Source organism: Phycomyces blakesleeanus (genome assembly GCF_001638985.1).
Source record: "Phycomyces blakesleeanus NRRL 1555(-) unplaced genomic scaffold PHYBLscaffold_44, whole genome shotgun sequence".
NCBI lineage: Eukaryota > Fungi > Mucoromycota > Mucoromycetes > Mucorales > Phycomycetaceae > Phycomyces > Phycomyces blakesleeanus.
In genome coordinates this window covers 262,480-285,575 of record NW_017265173.1, presented here as the reverse complement: position 1 = coordinate 285,575, position 23,096 = coordinate 262,480, and the positions used below count along the sequence as shown (strand labels likewise).

General features: G+C 33.1%; 7 protein-coding genes across 7 annotated transcripts; 4 read left to right on the top strand and 3 right to left on the bottom strand.

Annotated features, from left to right (window-relative positions):
* Window positions 1–579: 579 nt before the first annotated feature.
* PHYBLDRAFT_120088 (transcription factor CBF) lies at window positions 580–1,351 on the bottom strand (the record flags this gene model as incomplete). The annotated part of the gene is made up of 4 exons (XM_018428726.1): window positions 580–748; window positions 813–874; window positions 1,049–1,063; window positions 1,262–1,351. The coding sequence occupies 4 exons, from the start codon at window positions 1,349–1,351 to the stop codon at window positions 580–582; spliced, it is 336 nt and encodes a 111-aa protein (XP_018283581.1).
* Window positions 1,352–3,882: 2,531 nt separating this feature from the next.
* PHYBLDRAFT_153443 (hypothetical protein) lies at window positions 3,883–5,131 on the top strand (the record flags this gene model as incomplete). The annotated part of the gene is made up of 3 exons (XM_018433151.1): window positions 3,883–4,344; window positions 4,486–4,496; window positions 4,612–5,131. The coding sequence occupies 3 exons, from the start codon at window positions 3,883–3,885 to the stop codon at window positions 5,129–5,131; spliced, it is 993 nt and encodes a 330-aa protein (XP_018283580.1).
* A 1,394-nt stretch (window positions 5,132–6,525) lies between these two features.
* PHYBLDRAFT_153442 (hypothetical protein) lies at window positions 6,526–9,422 on the bottom strand (the record flags this gene model as incomplete). Its single annotated transcript, XM_018433150.1, has 11 exons — window positions 6,526–6,671; window positions 6,829–7,031; window positions 7,280–7,315; window positions 7,370–8,041; window positions 8,151–8,180; window positions 8,336–8,429; window positions 8,495–8,575; window positions 8,682–8,782; window positions 8,932–8,999; window positions 9,103–9,205; window positions 9,274–9,422. 11 exons carry the CDS (start codon window positions 9,420–9,422, stop codon window positions 6,526–6,528), a joined length of 1,683 nt encoding a protein of 560 aa, XP_018283579.1.
* A 5,525-nt stretch (window positions 9,423–14,947) lies between these two features.
* Window positions 14,948–17,172, top strand: PHYBLDRAFT_160827 (hypothetical protein). The gene is made up of 7 exons (XM_018434266.1): window positions 14,948–15,115; window positions 15,499–15,691; window positions 15,781–15,954; window positions 16,083–16,194; window positions 16,287–16,523; window positions 16,583–16,729; window positions 16,788–17,172. Exons 1-7 carry the CDS (start codon window positions 14,995–14,997, stop codon window positions 17,145–17,147), a joined length of 1,344 nt encoding a protein of 447 aa, XP_018283578.1. The 5' UTR covers window positions 14,948–14,994; the 3' UTR covers window positions 17,148–17,172.
* Window positions 17,173–17,604: 432 nt separating this feature from the next.
* PHYBLDRAFT_153440 (hypothetical protein) lies at window positions 17,605–18,662 on the top strand (the record flags this gene model as incomplete). The annotated part of the gene is made up of 2 exons (XM_018433149.1): window positions 17,605–17,626; window positions 18,400–18,662. 2 exons carry the CDS (start codon window positions 17,605–17,607, stop codon window positions 18,660–18,662), a joined length of 285 nt encoding a protein of 94 aa, XP_018283577.1.
* Window positions 18,663–19,489: 827 nt separating this feature from the next.
* PHYBLDRAFT_64606 (hypothetical protein) lies at window positions 19,490–20,702 on the top strand (the record flags this gene model as incomplete). The annotated part of the gene is made up of 4 exons (XM_018441322.1): window positions 19,490–19,505; window positions 19,877–20,027; window positions 20,458–20,546; window positions 20,602–20,702. The coding sequence occupies 4 exons, from the start codon at window positions 19,490–19,492 to the stop codon at window positions 20,700–20,702; spliced, it is 357 nt and encodes a 118-aa protein (XP_018283576.1).
* A 358-nt stretch (window positions 20,703–21,060) lies between these two features.
* Window positions 21,061–22,415, bottom strand: PHYBLDRAFT_120073 (hypothetical protein; the record flags this gene model as incomplete). The annotated part of the gene is made up of 4 exons (XM_018428723.1): window positions 21,061–21,222; window positions 21,334–21,455; window positions 21,566–22,057; window positions 22,139–22,415. The coding sequence occupies 4 exons, from the start codon at window positions 22,413–22,415 to the stop codon at window positions 21,061–21,063; spliced, it is 1,053 nt and encodes a 350-aa protein (XP_018283575.1).
* Between the last annotated feature and the right edge of the window lie 681 nt (window positions 22,416–23,096).

Here is a 23,096-nt window from a genome sequence, read left to right as displayed (position 1 = left end):
CTTCTTCTGCCTGCAGAGGGTCCTGGGCCACCACCAGGCTGAGTTTGTGGTGGGATCTGGGATTGGTCACCTCCTGGAGCAGCGGCATAAGGATGGTGGGTGGCAAGTTGCTGTAATTGGATCTGATATTTGTGGACTTGTTCAGGTGTCAACTGCGATTATCATTTAATTTAGTACAGTTGCGATTATGAGGAAATGGATAGATGTATATATATATATTTGTTGTTGATTAGTTAAATGGCAATAAATTGATTCGACTTGTAGTTTAATGCTTCTTGTAATATTCTGATCCATATACAAATAGACTATGTTGCACTCACTTGAGATAATTGAGGGTAGTAAGCATTAGGATCCAAGTGCTGCTTGTAGTTTGAAAAACAACATTAAATGTGAATACATATATAGCGAAAATTAAGCGATTCAATTCAATTCATTGATTTGTTAAGGCTTTACCTGTGTCTGGGCATATTGGGCCATCCCGGGTTGATAATAATTAGCATACTGAGCCTGATCGTAAACTGGTGCAGTCTGTTGCTATTTAAACAAGCAAACAAACGCACGTACAAACACAAATATAATTTAATAAATAATATTAATGATTATAAAATCCCTTACTGCGTCTGTTGTCTTAGCTGCTTCTTCGCGAGGAACGATATCAATCAAAAAATCACACATGTCTGTCTTTGAAATGGCAGTTGCGATATCTGAACGTTGCAATGTACGTCTCTTGTTCTCCTCAGCATGAACCCTATCATTATTATATTTATAGTTCATATTTGTTCTTATCCAAGTGTTTTATTTTGGTTACTTACCATGCGCGTCGTGTTAATTCAGCAATGAATATTTCGCAACCTTTGGCAAATAGGATTGGTGCCTAACAGAACAAAAAGAAAAATGTATATAAGAAATTGTAATTTACGTTTATTTGAATGTATCAGGTTCATAATGTATACATTAATTTTTGCATAATTGTCTATCGTTATTTTTAATGTGGTTCTAATATTTAATTATTGTTCATAATCTGTGTAAATTAAAATATAAAGCTTACTTCAGCACTGATCATCTAAAACAGCAACAGCGACAGCGACAGCAACAGATATAGAGATGAATCATATACGTTGAATGTTATATATATATATATGTGTGTGTGTAAAGTGTGTGTTTAAAATACAGTTTAATAATAATATTATCAAAATTATTATTTCCTACACCCATACACGCAAAAGATAATATATATAAATATATAGAATCGACTTTATACCTTTACATCCTGGTCAGTCTTCATTACTTTCTTAATACGTGCGAGTGGAAGTGGATGATTCTTAAAGTCGGAATCGAAATTCTCTGCCATTAACATCTGCTCTTGCCAGAATTCATTGAGGTTAAAGACAGGCTGTCCTCCAGGTGCGGTCGCGACTGGTGCGGTAGTGGTTGTTTGTGGTTGGAACTGCTGGGTTGGCATGGGATGCATAATAGACGATCCAGAAGTCTGTTGGTTCTGTGAAATGTCTTCTTGTGGATGCTTTGATGTCATTGTTTTGTAAAGAAAATTTTAACAAAAAAAAAACGTATTATATTTATTTTATATATATATATATATATATATATTTGGTTTCTTCTTCTTTGAAGTTGTAAAAACACGAGTGACGGATAAAGAACAAGTAGTTAAACAAAGAAGAAGAGTAAGAGAAAGAGAGAAAGTGACAAGAAAAAAAAAGAGAAAAAAATGACTTGAAATCATTATACAATATTTCACTACTACGTCACAGTGGTGGAAATAGACAGCACTCACGTCTGTTTTTCTATTAGTGAGTAAATCTTTACACAACACAATGGTTTACATTTGCAATTGAAGATATAAAAGTGCTCGATGGGATATTTTGAAGATTATTACAGTCATTTTTATTTTTTTATTTTCTGTTAATCGATTGATTGATTTTGATTGGTTCGTTGATTGATATGAATGATTGTAGTGTTCTGTCACTTTCCGATAACCAGTTTCTCGTATTCAGCAATATTGGCTAACAGAGACAATATCCATGAATTAGACTCTGATGCTTTGTCACTAACAAACAAGATGTGACTTCACTAATTTCACTCTACAAGAAAAACCTAGATGAAACAATGCTTTGCTTTGACCAAAGATCCAACGCGTCTTCTTCTTTAGACAATGTTTGATTTTGTGTTTGCTAGTTAATGCCTTTGTGATGATTTCAATCATAGTTTTTGTAGATTTACTTTAAGAGTTAGTGCAGCTACATAAGCACCCACTTATATATATATATATATATATTATAAAACCAAAGTCTTTATCCTTGTTCTTTTTTCTTTTCTTCTTTACTCAAACGAGTTTGTGGATCAGACTTCTATGTTGGAGTTTCATGTGTTGGTTCGCGCGATAGAGGATCAAAACGATGTCATCCAGTATAAAGATAACCAACTTATAATATATCTCTGCTATTATTATTTTTGTTTTTGTCCATACCGATTGTTTGTTTGAAGCGCAATTAAATTGGATTGGCGGTCAAGAAGAGAATTCATTTGTATGTGCCATGATGAGTATCCTTTTTACATATATTTTTTGATGTGCTTTAATGGGAGGATACTTGAACGTTTGTATTTTTTCACTAGGTTGTATACTACTTGTAGAATATGTACTAGGAATAAGCTTGGTTTGGCTTGTTTTGCTTATTCAACCAAGAATTATTTAAAGATATTATGATATGGTTGTGATGGAACATTGACAGATGTTGTTATACATTCCCACATTATCTACAACAAAAAAAGCCCGTACTTTTTTTTTATTTTTATAATGACCAAATAGTATAAAGGCGTAAAATATCAAAAGCTTGAATTGTCGGTCAATCGGTTGGTTGGTTAGTTTGCCAGTTGTTTAAAGAAAAAGGGAAAAAATCTAATCCAATAGAATTGCTTAAATATTTGATCAATTTCTTTATTTTTTCTTCGACTGACCATGTAAAAGATTATAACCGAAATGTGTTCAAATTATCAGAACAAAAAGAAGAGTGAAAGATAAATAAATAAATAAATAAAAAATTTACACATGGGTAAACTATTTTTCAATTTATTTTTTATTTTATTTTAAAAAAAAAAATTAATGTAACCTACCTTGAAAATATACACACTGTGAATCATCACATTGATACCAGTTCCCACATCTAAAGCATATACTATACGCTGTACACCATACACTATACATACAGAGATAAAGATAAAAAGATATTTGTACAAGAAAGGTCCTCAAGAAATGTACATTTTTTTTATTTAGTTTCAAATTTTAATAAAAAATATTAATAATAATAAAAGAAAGAAATATGATATAAAATTTTAGATGAAAAAATAAAAAATAAAATAAAGATTCCTATAAAAAAAAATTCAACGTCTCTCTCACTCTTGATATTGATATTATTTTATGATGACTTTGATGATAGCAACAACGTAAATAATATGAATAAAAATCATAAATCAAAAAAAAAGAATCAAAATCGAAATCAAAATATGAAAAAGAAAAAAAAAGCGTAATTTATGGTTCTCTCGGTAATGGCGTGGTTTACCATCAAGTGTGACAGTCGGGGTTAATCTACTTCAATTAACAGAGAGAGAGAAAAAAAGAAAAAGGGGAGAAATAGAAAGAGAATGAAGGGGAGGTACAAAACTTGACTGTCTTTTTATTTTTCTTTTTCCTGTTATTTCCTTCTCCACCACCCCTCCACTCTTCACCCTTACCTCTGCCCTCTTACCCCGACTCAACCACCCTCTCTCCCCCTTACCCCCCCCCCTACTCTACATAATTTCTTCTACTTTTTTATTATTATTTAAAAAAAAAGAAAGAAATAAATAAAAAATTAAAACAAGGTTCAAATGACAACTCTACAAGGCAAAAACTACACTATCGGCACCCGCAAGTCTCAATTAGCCATGGTACAAACCTACCTGGTCCGTGACCTTTTGCAGCGTGCCTACCCACAACATACATTTGCGATCGAAAGCATGTCTACATCTGGTGACCGCATTCTCGACAAAGCACTGAGCAAGATTGGCGAAAAGGCTCTGTTCACAAAGGAACTTGAGATTGCCTTGGAAGACGGCCGGGTTGATTTGGTTGTCCACAGTCTAAAAGACTTACCGACCGTGCTTCCGGAGGGTATGTATCTCGGTGCCGTTCTCGAGAGAGAAAACCCCCACGATGCTGTTGTACTCGCACCCCGTTTCAAGGGACTCACACTCGCCACCCTGCCCAAGGGATCCGTGGTCGGCACAAGTAGTCTCCGTAGAGTTGCCCAATTAAAACGTCGATACCCTCACCTTATATTTGACGATGTGGTAAGTGTGTGTGTGTGTGTGTGCGGACAAGGTAGTGGAGAGTACTTTCTTTTAAAAAAAACAGTTGGGAATCTAATACTCACATGTAAATTTGACATGACTTCTTTTCCTGTCCTTGTCCCTGATGTTTATGTTTATTAGCGAGGAAATTTGTAAGTAAAAGAAAGCAAAGAAGAAGAAAAAAGAAGAAAAAGATTGGCTTTTATTTATTGGATATTCATCATACCCATCATAATATTAATTACTTGTTGTGTTTTGCTGTTATAGGAACACACGTCTTGCTAAATTAGATGCAGATGACCACCATTATAGTGCAATTATTCTGGCCGTGGCTGGACTGGTGCGCCTTGGAAAAGAGGACCGTATTTCACAAATCATCGAGCCTTCAGATTCACTCCATGCCGTATCTCAGGGAGCATTGGGTATCGAGTGCCGTGAGAATGACTCCGAGGCACGTCAACTGCTCGAGGTTCTCAACCACACCCCGACCCGTATCCGGTGCTTGAGTGAGCGTTCGCTGATGCGCGCTCTGGAAGGTGGCTGCAGTGTGCCTATTGGTGTCAATACAACACTCGTGCTTGGGGATGAAAGCAAGATGTCGCTGAGTCTCCGTGGATTGGTAGCCAGTCTGGATGGCCAGCAGGTTGTCGAGTACGAAGATACCATCTCTCTGCAGGGCGCAGACGACGCAAAGAAGTTTGCCTTGGCAGAAAGTCTGGGAACTCGTGTGGCAGCCAAGTTGGTTGAGATGGGAGCTGACAAGATCCTTGATGCCCTTCGTCACTAAAGTATAAAGAGAAGAAAAGAAAAGAAGAAGAAGAAAAAACAATTGGAAAAAATGTGTAGGCATAAAATGCATAAAAACGAAGAAACAAAGAGGTAGTTTCTTTTTTCTTTGGATTCTTATTGGCTATACATACATACATAAATCACAAATATTGTTATTTGTGATTTATTAACTTTTTTTTTTCTTATTTTATTTTTTTTAAAGAAGAACCTTCATTCAACACTCGATCCCATCTTTCCTCCTTCTCTTCCTCCTTTACCTCCTTCACCCTCTCTCACTTTCTTCAACGTTCTTTTTTCTTTCCATTTTATCCATTCTACTCTACTCTGCTCTACTATACTATACTATACTTTATCCTATCATCTTCTATTCTTATTCTACTCTTATTCTTATATTTCCATTTACTTTTATATATATATATATATTAATTATATATAATTCTACACACACACACACACACACACATATAAAAAATTCCTCCCCACCCATGTTCATTCATCTACATTTTCTTTCTTTATCTCAAAATTCAATTCAATTCAATTCAATTCAATTCAACAAGTAATAATTAATATTAATATTAATATTAATAAAAATAAGGAAAAAGGAAAAAAAAGGGCATATTAAACTGGTTTTGATACATTTATACATACATAATAGATGAGTTTATTCGTATATGTTACTATTAATATTTGACGGGTCTTTTTTTTTTCTTGGTTTTTGTAAAGAAGTACACAAAAGAGGTCACTTATATATATTTATTTGAGAATGTTAATAAAGAAGAAGAAAAAGGAAAGCGTTGAGTTGAGTTGAGGGTTTGGGTTGAATTTTTTTTACCAAAAAGGAAGAAAGAAAATGATGATAGATAAATGGACTAAAGGAAAAGGAAACAAAAAAAAGGGGTTTTTTTTTAGGTTGAATAGTATAATAATTTTCTTTTTATGTAAAGAGGTTGAACTTCTTTACACATACAAAAAAATAAATTACATACAGTTATAGAGAATAATAGTAGAACAAACTCTTTTTTTTTTCTTTTCTTTTCTTTTCTTTACTATCATTATCATCTTGTTCTTCTTTTTTTTTGTACTTGTTTGTTTTGTTTTTTCGGGTTGTTTGTTTTGTTTTTGTACTTTTTTTTTTAAGTGGTTAAGGAAGTAGGGGAGAAAGGAAGGAGTAGGGAAAGAAGTTAAAAGTGAAGAGGTAGGAAGGAGTAGGAAGAGGTTAAGGAAAGATATATAAAAATATAAATATAAATATAAATATAAATAGGTAGGTAGGTAGGTAGGTAAAGGGAGACTGAGAGATTGTGAGAATAAATAAATAGATAGATAGATAAGTAAGAAATAAATAAAAATAAAAATAAAAATAAAAATGCGATGCTGAAAACCAAGGTCTATCTATGCGTTGGATCCATCCGACGCTTTGTTGTGGGTTGTACCATTTCCGTTCGCTGCGGTAGGTTGAACCTTGCTTTCATCAGTCCAGATGTCATAGTGCTTGACAAGGAAGGAGGCCAACAGACCAGCCGCACAGCAACCGATTGCTACACGAGAAATAAATAAGTAAAAAAAAAGAACAGGAGTAAAAGGAGAATAATATAAAGAAGATATGTATTTGTGTGTGTGTGTGTGTGGGGGGGGGGGGATATGTAGGACCTTTTTATAGAGATATAATACTATAAAGAAAAAAGAATAACTTACTGAATCTATAGATCATGTCAATTGCGTCCACTGAAACAATCTGCACTTGTCGTCTGGCTGCAGCAGGCAAAAACTTGATAAGGGCAATGTTCTGGATAGAGAAGTTCTGGTGCATCTTCTTGGACAGATCGGCAAGTCCTGCCTTTGTACGGAAACTGAAGATTGTTTCGGCAACACTGATACCACAAGCACCACCAAAGATACTGATATATGGATAAGATATGTATAGAGAGATTTAGTAAATAAAACAAACATGTCTTTTATAATCTCCTTTTGTCTTTTAGCTTTCTATGTATCTGTATATAGATGTATCACCCCCACCCCTTTTCATATGTAAAAGATAAAGGAGTAATATCTTCTTCTTCTTTTGGAAAGGCAATAATAAAGTATGTGTTTAAGGGATAAAAAAAAAGTGTATATGGACCATTGTAGAGAATATTGAATAACTTACCGGAAGAATTGACTGATAGATGTTGCAAGTGAAAGACTAAGAAAGAAGCAATCATTAGACCATGGCAAGAAAATAAAGCAACAGACTTACTCTTTGGGATCCGCTGCTACTTGACCAGCAACAATAAAGGTCTGTTTACAGAGACCAGTTCCAAATCCAAGGATACCGAGATAAAAGTACTGTAGAGAACGGGGCATGTCAACCGTGGTAGTCTGCAACAGGGCAGTTCCAACCACTGTCATGGCACAGCCTAGCCAGAGGATGAGTCTGTAGCGGCCGGTCATGGAGATGATGATTCCAGTGATGAAACTGGCAATGACAGCTGAAATGAAGAACGGCAAGAGTTCAAGCGCAGACGAGGTTGCAGAATCACCGTGCACCAGCTGGAAATAAAGTGGTACAAAGAACATGATCGCATAGTCGGTTGCACCACCCATAAAGTTTGCCAGACAGATTGCCATGTTTGTGCGGGACATGACAAACCGACGGGGGATAAAAGGATAAGGGACGACCCAGATCTCGCAAGCAATGAAGATCGCAAACAGCGCAAAGCCGACCGTAAAAAGAACAATACAGTTTGTCGACGACCAGGATGTGTTTGCACCTCCGACCTGGAGTGCAGCCAGGATACAAATTGTGCCTGGCATCATGAGGAAAACAGGAGCATAGTCTGCACGCTTCATCTGGACCCGCATTGGTTCATCGCTTACTCTATGGGTTGGAAGCTTGAAGAACACAACAATTGCAGCGACAACGACAATACTAAATGATTTATATTAATATTAATAAATAATCATTATGTTTCAATTCCAAAATTTAGTGTAAAGATAGATAGATAGATAGATAGATAGATAGATAGAAAGGTGCTTACCCAACAAAACCATTCATGTAAAATGCCCATCTGTTTGTTTGTTTGTTTATTTGTTTATTTTGTTAAAGCAAAATTTGAATGTTAGGATTATTATTTTCATTTGTAATTAATACCATTTGTCAATCTATCTCTATGGTTATTTGTTTTAAGGCTAGACAACAGGATTTTAATAATAGTGCACATACCTCCAGATACGTCGATCGGCAAAGTAACCACCCAAAAGTGGACCTGCCAATGTTGCTACACCAATTGCTACACCAAGACCACCCATGTACTTTGCTACATATATAAATAAATAAATAAATAAATTTGATAATTGTGTTTGTGTTTGTGAGAAAACTTACGTCTCTCTCGGGGTGAAACCAAGTCGCAGATAATAATAAGGAGAATTGTAATAAGACCAGCTGCACCAACACCTTGAACAGCTAGATTATTAGGATTATTATGATTATTTTTGATATTAACATAAAATAAAACAGGTGAGTAATGAATGTGTCGACAAGAATATAATGCTTTTAATATCATTATTACCTCTTGACATGATTAACATGAACATTGTCTTGGACGCACCACAGAGAATACTTCCAAACAAGAAGATTGATAGCGATATCAGATAGACAGTTTTGTGACCACTATAATTATTATTATAATTTTAAAAAAAAAAACAATGGGCATCGTTAGTCTGGTGAGAAATGAAATAAAGTACGGTCGAGTATGTAATTCAATTTTGTCTTTTTTTTTAAAAAAATAAAATAAAATAAAATATAGAAGGATTATTTACATAATGTCAGCAAAAATTCCATAAATTGGTTGGAACCCACTCGAGGTCAACAAATAGGCAGATCCAACCTAATTATTTGAGATTTGATTAATAAATAAATAAATAAAAATAAAAAAGAGGGAGATGAAACCAAATCCAATTCCACTGAAAATGATAATAAACAAAACTTACCCATCCGAGTTGGTCAGAGGCATTGAATTCAGACGAAATGAGTGGCAGGGCTGTTGTAAGAATTGTCTGATCGAGGGTTGCCATAAAAAGACCAAGTAAAAGACTAAAGAGAGGCACATAGAGATAGACAGATGTTATTTAATGATTCATTATAAATATGTTGTGTGTTACCTGACAAAGACAATGACAAAGCGAGTTCCACTCAATACAATGGGTGGTTGGCCTGTAGATCCAGCTGCGTGGGCAGAAATGTCATCGATCTCACTTGAGTCGACAGAGTATGGATAGTGGTTCTGGTGCGTTTTACTTTCTTCTACCATGGTTACAAGAATATGTGTATTTTGTATATTTATTTATGATATCAATAATATGTAATGATAATTACAGATATTGCTAGAATTATTATTATTATTATTAATATTAATATCTTTTCTAGAGTTAAAAAAAAAATAAAGCAAGAGGAAGGAAAGTGCAATTGGAAAAAATCCGGGAATGCAATGGATTTTAATCCCTTTTATGTATATTTTTTTTATGTATTGTATTATAATATAGTATTGTACTGTACTGTACTGTATCTATCGAGATTGACTTGAAGAAGAGGGATCAAGGATAAAAGAAGAAGAAGGAAAAAGGTTAAGGTACCAAAAAAAAATATAAAGTAAAAAAGGAAAATTATATATAAAAAAAAGAAAAGAAAAGCCAAAAGAGAGAGAAAGAGGAAAAGCAGGGGTATGGTGGTTTATTACGCACTAATCTACAAACCAATACACCTTTTACATCATCTATATATATACATATATATATATACATGTAAGCAAGTACGCAAGTAAGCAAGCAAGGAACCAAACCAAAGCGTCTCAAAATAAAAGTAAAACGGGTCAATATATTTTGGATAGTTTATGTACTCGAATGACTTGATAATAGGCAAATACTCATGTGCTTCTGTGGCAAATATATCTATGTGTACAATATCATTCTGATAGTCTAAAGGAGCTATTAAATGATCATTCATAGCCATCATTTTCTCTCTCTCTATTCTTTGCTTGCTTGCTTGCTTGATTGATTGATTTGTCTATGTACAAAACAATATATATATATATAAAATAAGAAGGAGAAAAGGGATTCTTATAGGGGTGAGGGATCAAGATAAGCCTTTTTTCTTTCTTTCTTTCTTTCTTTTGTGTGTGTAGTGTAGTGTAGTGTAGTGTATTGTACTATACTATACTATGTATAGCATAGGTATATTTAATGTATTTCTAATGTTCGTGCTGGGCCCATTTTATCCTTCTTGTAGGGTCTTTTTATTTTATTATTTTATTTTGGGATTTGAAATATATATATATATATAAGAAGCATTATTTGTAGCATTAGTATTAACATTAGCATTAGCATTAGCATTATTGTTGGTGCTAGTATTTCATATATATATCAAGGATCCAGCTCTCCGCCTTGTGAGATTGATGACCAGGTAAGGATTATAGAGTGGCGCTTTGGTTTCCCAAGGTAGCTATCGATCTTAATACTTTTATGATCTCAGGAGAGATTATAAAATATATACACACAGATTTGTATTTATATTTATATGAAAAATAATAACATTTCCATGTGTCAATGATATCCAGCACACATACAAACAATATTTCACATTGCACCACAGCATTTCAAGACGTTTTGTTATTCAAAAAGGCAATTGTAACGATTTTTGGGATTTTATGTTTATATTTTGGGTATCATTCTAGACTGTGCAGCCAAATATCATCTTTAAGTACAAAAATAAAAACACACAAGCACGCAATACATTAATGGTTTGAATCTTGCTTTTATTTTTTTTATTTTACAAATCACAATTCATTGCAACTATTCTTACAAAATCTAACACTCTATATACATTACATACACATACACAAATAAAAGTGAAAATAAAGGAGGCAAGGTCAAGGTCCAGAGCCGAGCTTATCATTGGAATGCTACAAGAAAGAAAGAAATTTTTTTTGCAGATATTTGATTCCATTTCACTACTCTATTTCTCTATTTCGATATCTTTAAACCAAGGTTTATCATCGTTTATTTAGAAAAATCATTTCTCTTTATATAAAACTATATAAAAATATAGACTCAATATTAAGCCTTATTATTGATGTTGCAAGTATTTCATATCCCTGGATTTACATATTGCCGTTAGTAGGTAGTATTACTATCTAGATTATGATTACAAACAATATAGAGACTATACCAGATTAAGCGTACATTAGATAAGTAGACAGGCAGACAAGCCAAAAATTAGACAAGTAAACCTTTTGGAAAGGACTGGTCCATAAGTCTATATTCTTATGTGTGTGTCTGTATATGCATTGTCGACATCGTCGTCGATCCAACACAAAATTCAAGTCTAGCATCATTTCTGAGGATTAGAAGGATCGGGCAGGAAAAAAAAAAGACAGAAAAGGATAGCAACGGATAGGAAACAATAAACGATGTGGATTGTCTATTTTGCATTTTACATTTTGCATTTCGCATTTCGCATTTTGCATTTTCAACAAACATATGGCCTCTCATACTAGTTATCTACATACATACATACATACATACATACATACATATATATATATATATATGTATGTATCTATGGTTATATATAGATAGATAGACATGTACTTTATTTTATTTTTGGGTGCTGTTTTCTAAAGGTTATATAGCATATTACATGCACTCTTATTCTTATATATATACATGGATCCTCAGAGAGATAAAGAGATTTACATACATTCAAGCATATGAAATTGACCAAACGATTGACTGGCTCTTTGTTTTTTTTGACCTATTTTAGCTTTACAAACCCAAAAGGCAGAGAATAATAGTAATCACAATAATCAGGAGTACGGCTTACATAAGGAGTCTTTGATAACCTTTTTATTTATTTAATTATATATTCTGTCTGTCTGTCTGTCTACTGGTTTTTAGCTGCATTTGTATTGATCTATTGGTTGAATAACTGTCGATAGATAGCTTAATATGTATGGCATACTAAACGTCCTTTATACACTTATATTTAAACATCAAGATAAAAATAAAAGGATTTGCCTAGACTAATGTTATCTATCTTTTACTTGCAATTGAAAGGAATTATATATATATATAAGGATTAGCCTGGTCTACTATCATAATAGCTAGTCTTTTTTACAAAATTCAAATATATACACATAATAGTTATATAATTATAAAATATTGATTTGTTGTACTAAAGAATGTGATGAGGAATTGGATAGATTTATTATAAGCCAAGAAAGGGATTCTTCTGGCTAAATTGTTGTACAAGACAGAAAGAGTGTGTTTAGTGTGCCTTGGTTGGTTGGTGTGTGGGTGGGTGGGTTTATTGTATTTCAATTCTCCTGTGCGTTACTATGTCTGCCAAGTATTCTTTCGAGTCATGGAAAGAATGCACCACCAAATATATATATATATATATAATTTAAAGGTATTCAAGGAGATTAGTATTTTGTGTGAAAGCCATGCGTTGATAGGGAAGCTTGTTTATTCAAAAGTGAAGGGGAAGTAGGAGGAGGTAAAGAAAGAATAGAAAAGAAAGAAGAAGAAAAAAGGTCAAAGGAGGAGGAGGAGGAGAGAAGGAGTTGAAGGAGGTATTTTTTTTTTCTTTTGATTTATTTATTTATAATACAAAGTAATATAAAAGAGCAAAGAATTAAAGGTAAAGATTAAGGTGAAGATGGAGAGAAAGGGGAAGGGGAACAGGAGGAAGAGGAGGAGGACAGACTTTTGGCTTGTTCCTCTTTTACTCATCTTTTTTGATCTCTCTTTGTATATCATATGTCATGTATGTATAGGTCTTTCTTACTCGTTGTATGTCTGTTGACAATCAATTTGCTGACACTGTATTTGACAAAAAGTATATAAAAGTAGTATACCTCTTCAAATTATTCTTCTTATTATTGTTCATTGTCTTTTTGGAAAATAACAGCAGCCAATATATGTATATACACTATTATTCTTATTGTATCTTTATTTCTTTGTAAATTTGACCAAAAAAAATGGTAGCTTTTTTGGGTCAACTACAATATACAATTAAGAAAGAAAAAAAATTATATTTCTCAAAGTATTCAAAAATATTCAAATACCTTTTTTTTTTCAATGTGCAGTGACGTCTATCAGTACAACCTCCTTGGTCTTTCTTTCTTTTAAAAAAAACAGATCTTGCCTTTTGTATTTCTATCTATATTTATAGACATGCGCGTGAGTGAGTGAGTGAGTAAGTAAGTAAGAAATTATATATATATATAGGAAGCTTCCCGCTTAATGACATATAGACCATAAGAAGAATAAGAATAAGAATAAAGATAAACTCCTTTCTTTTGATCGATTTGACATGATCATCTTTGTTTGATTTACTAAACACAGAATAGCAGAAGAAAGTTGTATATACACACTATTTCTTTGAATGTAAATCTATAGCCAACAAAAATCTTTTGTGAGTAGATCCAAAAGGGAGGTTTGTTGTGATTATGTCTAATACTCTATGCTTTACTCTCTTTTACCTTTAGTTCAAGGAGTTTGTTTCTTCTTGTAATAAAGTTAATTCACTCTTTTACCTATTTACTTGCACTTGTACTTGTACTTGCACTAGTATTCACTCTGCTATTATTATACATGTATATATGTGTGCATGCATGTGGGTGTGTGTGCGTACCTACAAGAAGAGTTCTAATTGTTACTATATTCTTTGCTTGAGAATTCTGTGTGAATTTAATAAAATGATCGTGAATTCCAATAAATAAATAAAAGGGTTAATAGTGGAGAAAAGAAGTATTATTGACGTTATTTGCTACATATCATTTCATTTCATTTCATTTCATATAAATTAAAAAATAATAATTGGATCCCTTTACCAGCACACACACACATACATATACATATATATATATATGCGTGTGACTATAGTAACATTTCTATTATAATATTCTCACAGGCAGACTAGGCATTAGCATGTTTCAATTTATCTTGTCTTTGTTGATTATAATAACACAAAAAAAAAGAGACACCGAAAGATAGGGAGAGGGAGAGGGAGAAAATGAATTGCTATATATATTATATTTAACATGATAAACAGCATTATATTTCTTATAGATAGAAAGAAAGAATATAAACCCATCAGAAACCAAGGGATCTGTACGTATTTCACATGTCTGGAACTACAAATACGAATATCAGAACGTTGGCCTGATTTACGCTTTGGCCAGCTTAAATAGAATAAAGTATTATATGTATGTATGTCCTTGTAACTATTAGGACTAAAACTAGAAAGCCTACATACATATCCAATCGTCTTAGTATCAGTATCAGTATCATTATCAGTAGAAAGGTATAAACTGTCAATTCATTTAAATCAATAAATAATAAATTATACAGCTACATAAAAGTAAGAATATTCAAGCAGTTTGTTTATTTTTATGTGCATCTATTTATTATACGCATACAAGCACAAATAAATTATCATGAAGCCATTAGTATGAATAGTAAATCGGTGATATACTATACTGTACTATGATCTCTAGAGTCAGTGCTATTCACGTGGCTTGAACTGAACTGATGAAATGATTGATCAGACCGAATTTTTGCTTGTCTGTGTGGCTTGTTTTAACTTTTATTTCCACACTTACTAACTTATCAGCACACAGACACACACACACATTCAATCATTCATTTGCTCACATATATATAATATATATATTATATAAATAATAATAATTATAATTATAATAATATCCATAATAATCATATAACAAACAACAGCCACGAATACAACTACGAGTACAGCTTTGACGACGACTATAATAATAGTAATAATAGTAATAATAATCTGTCTACTGCAAATCTACAATGGCCAGAATAAGAAACAAAAAACCACGATCAGACAAAACAGACTCGGAAGCCAATCAATCGTCTGCCGACAATCCCATTGACCTTACATCACCAGAACATGGTCCAGAAATAACAAATGGCAAGTCGACAAAGAAATCCACTTGGTGATTTTTAATAATCTACACACACACACATATATATATATAAAACAAAATCAAAATATATGAAAACCCCGTCTTGAGAAGATTCTTCTTTTTTTTATCCTTCTTCTCGTTCTCCTTGTACTTGTACTTCTTCTAGTTCTTTTTAGAGTAATGATGATAATAACGATAATTAAACGAAGAAAAGAACGAGAAGAAGAACAAGCAATCATTCTTTAACAGAAAGAAATACAGTTTTTTTTTATGTATTGGTTCTTTCTTAGAAAGAAAGAAAAATTTACATATATATAGGCACGCGTTTATTAATATTATATATGTATATACATATATATTTGGTTTTTTGGTGTTTGGTATTATATAGAAGAGGATTTTATTTCATTAGAGCTTGGTGATCCACGTAGTAGACAAGAAAAGCGTTTTCTGGAAAGAAGTAAACGCAAGAGAGAAGATATGGAACAGAGCCAAGATGACCCGGAGATTGATGACTCGCTCTACCCATGGATGGAATCTATGCGAAATACCTGCTTACAGCCCAATATCACTGCACATCAATTGTATGTCTTGAGTTTTCTTACACAAATGGCCTTTTATTATTACTATTATTTTGTGTATATTGACCTGGGCTTTCTGATTGTTGATCTAGATATGAACGTGAATTGAACTGCCTTTTGCAGTACCTTGAACCTACTGATGTAGAGGTCCAGATGCGCCGGTTCTTGGTTCATAGAATTCAAAAAGTAATAGAGAAAACGGTATCAAAGGATGCAAAAGTTGAAGTGTTTGGAAGCTTTGCTACCAACCTCTTTTTGCCTGACAGGTAAATGAAGTTAAATGTACAGATTGATAAAATGTAGAAAAGAGAAGGAATAAAAGCAGGTTGGATTACTAAACCCTTTTGGTTCAATTACATTATATTAATTGTTTGATACCAATGTTACCATAAAGTGATATTGATCTTGTAGTCATATCATCCAAGCACATAATGCTCAGAAAACTAGGAATGGCATTAGATGTAGCAGGTCTATGTAAAGATCTTAAGATCATTTCAAAGGCAACAGTAAGTAGAACAACTGGATCAATAAATCAATCTTTATTTTACGGTGCTTTCTATTATTATTCTTTTGTATTTTATTTAATTTCAAATTCTAGGTCCCAGTTATTAAATTTGAAGATTCTTTGACTGGACTCAAAGTAGATATCATATTGGACTCCACTACAGGCATCCACAGTGCAGAGGTCATTGGAGATATGATGAGAGCCGCACCAGCTCTGCGCCCATTGACGATGTTGATCAAACTATTCCTGGCCTCACGCTCACTGAATGAGGTGTTTACTGGAGGACTTGGAGGATATGCCATTGTTTGTTTGGTTATGAGTTTTCTACAGGTAAGGGCATGGTATATAAAAATAAAATGATCTATGTTTTAATGTGTGTGTTTATATAGAATCATCCAAAAATTCAATCTGGTTCAATTGTACCAGAACGCAATTTAGCAACTCTCCTGTTAGACTTTTTCCAACTCTATGGATTTGGATTCAATATGCGGTTGACTGGAGTTTGTGTTGAAGGACAAGGATCATATCATTACAAGGCAAGACATTCATAGTCCAGAAGACGGTTTTTGATTTATTTATATTTTATGCCTGTAGAATATAAGTGTTAGTAGAACTGGTAATCCTGTATTCAACATTATGGATCCTCGAGACAGAGGTAATGATATTGGATCCAAGTCGTACAATGCGATGACAATCGTTCGATGTTTCCGAGCTGCGTACCTGACCCTGACCAGCAATATCTACAAAAAACAAGAGCTGCTCGACCATCTGGACAGAACTCATCCGTCGTTTAAAGAGCGTGTGTGTGAATCATCGATTCTTGCGCCGACCTTCTTTGTACTCGACACAACTGCTCAGCAGAGACGGTTCCTTCAATCGGTGTACAGATTAGGACGGTGGAAGAATGAAGAGGCTGCCAAAACTTTCAAATTCGAAAACTATAACAAAAAATAAACCACACCACACCACACCACACCACACCACAAAAGCATTACATTAAACTACATTACACTATACTACACTACACTACACTACACTACATTATTATACACAATATACTTGCACACTACATATGTACCTATCTTACTATATATATATATATATACATGCGTGTGTTTTGTATGTTTTGTATAAAGATATTGAAACGTTTGAAACATATATATAATATTACTACATTTTATATTAAATAGTGTGTGTGTATGTGTGATTTTTGAAACAAAAAGAAAGTATCTGTACATATATAAATATGTAAATTATAAAATAGTATAAAATCAAGAGAAAATTAATATTAAAATATTAATAATGAATCCCAAGATTTAACAGGGAAATGAAGACTAAAATAAATATAAAAGAGCGGGCTTGAAGATATCTGATTCTCTTTTTTTTTTTAAAAAAAAAAAGAAAAACTTTAATGTCGTTGACCAACTCAGGCTGTGAAACGTTGTAATAATAAAATAAAGACAGACAGATGGTTTGGTTGTACAGGGTGGGACATGTCAAACAGCTTGGTCGAGACTCCCCCTTTTTTTTGAATTTTTTTTTTCTTAAAAAAAAAGAAAAAGAAAAGAAGCTCTAAATACTACAAAACCCATGGCTTGTTATCTATGAATTTAAAGGACTTCTTTTATAATCATTAAAGATTATTGACTCCCCCTCCATTCGTTCTTTGAAGATTTTCTTGTCAATACTTTATAAACTACATTTTCTTATCTTATTTTGAAAATATGTTACTTGAAGGGGGTATTCAATAGACTGGGACAAATAGCCAATTAAACATATGAATATATATTTTCTTTCTGTATGTTCCTATCTAGTCCTTTACATATAGAATGAATGTACATATAAATATAATATAAGCTCTGTCCTTCTTACTATAGGATCAAACTCTAATGGCTGACGATAACGTGGTCATCAAATAAAATACACATGTACATAAGAAAATAGGGGAGACTGGATTTTTATTTTATTTTATTTTATTTTTTACAAACTATATAATATATAATATATATTAAGAACTGTACAAAGACGCACACGCGCACAGAGAGAGAGAGAGAGAGAGAGAGAGAAAGATGGGTTGGTTTGACACTGGTGATACGAAAGCCACTAATTCAATTTTTATTTTATTTCATTTTGTTTTGTTTTTTCCTTCTTTCCTTCTTTCCTTCTTTCCTTCTTTCATTTGTTGCTTTGCTTTTTATACATAAAGATTCCTATTCAAATATGTCTGATTTTGACTACACCTTTGCCAATACTGCCTGCTCCTATCAGTGTTCCATTCAGGACGGAGACACCGTACTCGAGGCAGCCCAATACTTTTCTGCCGCATGCGTTACCGAGTGGCTCCAGCGAAACCCAAGTGCCAAGGCCACCCTTATGCTGGATGGCGATCGAATCGATTTGCCAGTCTATGCACTTCGACGCAGGAACGCCGTTGTAGCTGACCTACCTGATGCCCCCATTGCCGCATAAACCCTCTATTGCTTTATATATTATCTACTATATATTATATATTATATATCAATAGATAGATAATAGATAAAGAAAGTCAGACCTCTTTCTTTCATATTCAATATCAACCAAACCAACCAACCCATAAGAAAGAAAGGAATAAGAAGAGACAAACAGACAGACAGACAGGACACATACATATTCTTATTTCTTGTTCATAGTTCACAGTTCATCCATAGTAGTAAATCTGTTTTCGTTTTTGCTTTATATCTTCTCTCATTCTCCCATCTTTTATTATATTTTTACCTCTTTTTTTTCAAAAACAAAAATTGTATACATTTTCACCTAAAACAAGTATCATTTATTTTTATATATATTTCCTTTCTCCTTCTTCTGCTTCTTCTTTACTTTTACTTTGCTTTTCATTATTCTATTTCATTTCACATTGTACATTATATATAATAAACACAAAATACAAACTATATCTATAAATCATTCTTCATGGATCCAACAACAACAACAAAAAGAGAAGAAGAGAAAAAAAAAAGGGAAACCCCCAAAAGCAGATTGAACAATAGAATGTAAAATGAAGCATAATTGAGTTGAATTTCTGTGTACAAGCACACCATATTGTAACATTTGAATAGGAGAAGAAAACGAATAAAATGTTTTTTTTTATTATTAAATTACGATGGGAATATATATTTCATTCATTACTATTATTGTTGGTAGCAGTGGTGGTGTAAAGACACAAGCACACATCGACATATATACACACACATAAAAATGTGCTGGGTATCAAGGCATAACCTTGTATATAGACCAATATAGATATAAAGTTACAAGGAATGGAAGAAGAGAGGGGTAAAGGCAAGTATAGAATGGTGTGTTATTTGGTCTGTACAACAGATAAACATGTGTGTGTGTGATAATAATCATCTTGACCATCCTACCTCTGCTTATCTATATTTACTATGAAGGCAGCGTTATATTTCTGACATTTAAACATCAAACTGCCGAAAGTACATATTTAAACTACGTTTTAATAGACTAATTTTACGCTTTTTTTTTTCTTTTCTCTCAAAAATCAAAAATGCCGACAAAATAAAATAGCGTCAATTCTCTCTTTAAAAATACATCTTTCTTTCTTTCTTTCTTTTGTTGTCTATTATTTTTTTTGTCTTTGAAGAACGTTCTCTTACAAGGTAATCGCTCATGTTCTTGGAAAATAAAAGGATCCAAAGAAGTGATAGACATAGCACCATGTTTTAGACTCCAAGAATATGGTGTTAGCTGTCATACTGGGCTCCTACACATTGGGAAATCAAATGCTTTGGCTGTTGACCATCTTACAGTCCGGATTTGTGCCCCAAGAAAGAAAAGTTGGTATGTAAATAATTCTCAGGATTTGAAGCCACTAATCCTTTAGAAATAAATGCACGACTGTAAATGATCTTACAATTATTGGCACATCAAACATAATACATAATAGCTTTTAACTCACAGTTAAAGAAACTGAAACATTTATGAAAGATCAATTGCTTAGTCAAGAGGAGATGTATTGCGAACTTATTTTACCTAACCATTCTTCTTTCTTAAAGCCAATTGCATATACAGTAAAAGAAAGACCCAATATTGTTTTTATTCTTATATTTCTATAAATTAACTTGCAATGATTTGTATTACTAATAATAATTCCTGTGGCTTTGGGCTAAAGTTACAGCTATATGTAATTGTACTCATTACCATGATTATAATCTCGATTCTTTGTCTTATTTGAGACTTTTGACTGTGAATATACATGTATTATTGATAGCTTGATAATTAATATGCGACTAGATTCTGAAGTATTGGGTAACAGTCCTATGTCTATATATTCTTTGAATTATGGTAGCATAAAATATTGTAATAAAATCGGCTTTTTATTTATTTATTTATTTATTAAACTGATTACAAAGAGTATTGTACAGAGCCTTTCAAGTGATGATCAAGACCGATATTGCACTTTTTTGCAATTCACACGTTGAGATCTTCAACATGAGAAAAAATTGCGCAAATTAAGTTAAGAAACTGCAATTTTGATTTTTGAGAGAAAAGAAAAAAAAAGCGTAAAATGTCTGTTAAAACGTAGTTTAAATATGTACTTTCGGCAGTTTGATATTTAAAGGTCAGAAATATAACGCTGCCTTCACTATTATATGTATATAAGTCTATGCTTGGATGTGCACGGTCAATGTTGCACAAAAATGTTCTCAAAATCGTGCAGTGTATAATGAATTGATTTAATCTATTTATTTATTTATTTATTGTATGTATGTGGGTGTATCTTATTATTTTATTTCTATTTATTAATTTCAATTTGATTTAATTTTCAATATACATATACATGTTTTATGTGTGCAACTTTTCTCTTTCTTTCTTATGCAAAGTTCATATCAAGCGCTTCACCCCAAGAGGTAACAACAGAAGCACCAATGTGACTCTTGTCGGCAGCTGGTGGTTCTGTCCAGAATTTGATTTTACCACCATTCCAATCATTCAATACAGTTCTTGCAACCAAGTGAGTATCTGGAATACCACCCTACAAAATAACAATAAATATTAGTACAGACACACACAATATATATATATATATCTATAGCTATAGCTATAGCTATAGCTATGATTATTAAACCATTTGTTAATTAATTACCTTTCTAAGTTTTCCCCATTTTTGTGCTAGTGAAATCAAGAATTCATTTGCACTTTCAAAGTAAGGTACATCGTACATGGTCATCAGTTGCTCAGTAGGACATCTTGCCACAATAACCTCAACTAAGATAATACACACACAAATATGTATATAATAAGTAAAAGAATAATATAGTTATAGTTATAGTTATAGTTATAGTTATAGTTATGCTTATATTTATATTTATATTTACCCGGTGTTATTGGATCTTCGAGCAATTCGACCTTGATACAGTTACGCAATGCAATCTCTGCATCTGTTCTACCATCCTGTCCCTGCTGCGCAAACACAATACCTGGACAATCGAGCAGCTTGATATTCTTGTCTAGTGTGATCTGCTGTGCGACTTTTGTAAAGCCAGGTGTGGATCCAACACCACACACCTTGGATCGCTTGAGCGAGTTAATCACAGAAGATTTACCAACATTGGGGTAACCAATGATTCCAACCGTAATCGAGGTTTTCATATTCACACTTCGGCAGTAGTTCTTCAACAGACTGACCAACATATCTGCGCCCAAGCACTCGGAAGACTTTAAGAGATCCTCGGTAGCCGCATCCGTAGCGACACTCGAGTGGCCCAGGTTGCGACGCTGGTTCTGTGTAGATGCCTTGAAGGCAATTGTTGGGTATTCATTTCGAAGGTACTTTAGCCACTTGTCAACATTCTCCTTTGGTACAAGATCTTTGCACAATCATAACAAACCTTGGTTAGCCTCTTTTCTGTCTTTTATATATATATATATATATATTTATATTTACTTACCAATCTTGTTCAATACAAGAATCACTCGCTTTGATACTCCACTATCCATAATCATACGCTCAACCTGAAGTGTACGGGTACCGATGGGATCGCGTGCATCAAGGATCTCCAGCACCACATCTGCATTCTCAAGTACCTTTCTGAATTCACGGTAATAGGCCTTTCTGGAATTGTCTTTGTGTCCAGTTGCTGCTGCATCCTGCTGTGTCTTGTCTACTTCCAGGATTGGTTCCTGTTCATCAAATGCAGTGCTGCGTGACTCTGCATTGCGAACCATATCCATCAACGAAGGTGGATCGACCGTCATTTCCATATCCGCATCTGTGTCCATTTTCGCAGGTGCAGAAGATGGCTTGCCTTTAGATCTAGCCTTTTCTCTCTCAAGAGCCTTTATTTGTTGTTTGTTTAGTGTAGATATATATATATATATATACAGAATTCAACATTATAATTCATTTATTAGAGTTATGATAATATTAACGTATTTGTATAGCTGTTATTCACTTACAGCTTTTTTCTTGTTTTGTTCTTTAAGTAACTTCTTGTCTTTGAACTGCTGAAGATTAGGTACTCCAAGATCCTTTCTCATTTCTGTTTCATTATTAAGGAAGAAATAAGAAGACAAGAAAAAAAAAGATTAATGAATTTAGATTAATATGATCAAGATCTAGTCATTCCATGCTTCTGTTTCTTCTACTTCTACTTCTTCTTTGCTTTTGTAAATCCAATAGAATAAAAGAATGATAATGAAATAAAAGGGCCGAGAAAACTAACTTACTGACTCCATTGAGCTTGGGATTGGTGGCCTTTTTCTTTCCTTCTAAATAATCATGAGCATGTGTTAGACTTTTTCGGTTCTCCTATACATGCACCTGCATACATGTATATGAATTTCAATTATTATTTAATTTGTTTAATTTATTTGAATGCTCGTTGTAAATCAATAAATACTGGTAGG

Bases quoted from the DNA above. Each gene is read 5' to 3' on its own strand.
- PHYBLDRAFT_160827 (XM_018434266.1), top strand. From the start codon at position 14,995: ATGGCCAGAATAAGAAACAAAAAACCACGATCAGACAAAACAGACTCG. The intron at 16,524-16,582 runs GTAAGGGCATGG...GTGTTTATATAG, and splicing joins TGGTTATGAGTTTTCTACAG to AATCATCCAAAAATTCAATC. The intron at 16,730-16,787 runs GCAAGACATTCA...TTATGCCTGTAG, and splicing joins AAGGATCATATCATTACAAG to AATATAAGTGTTAGTAGAAC.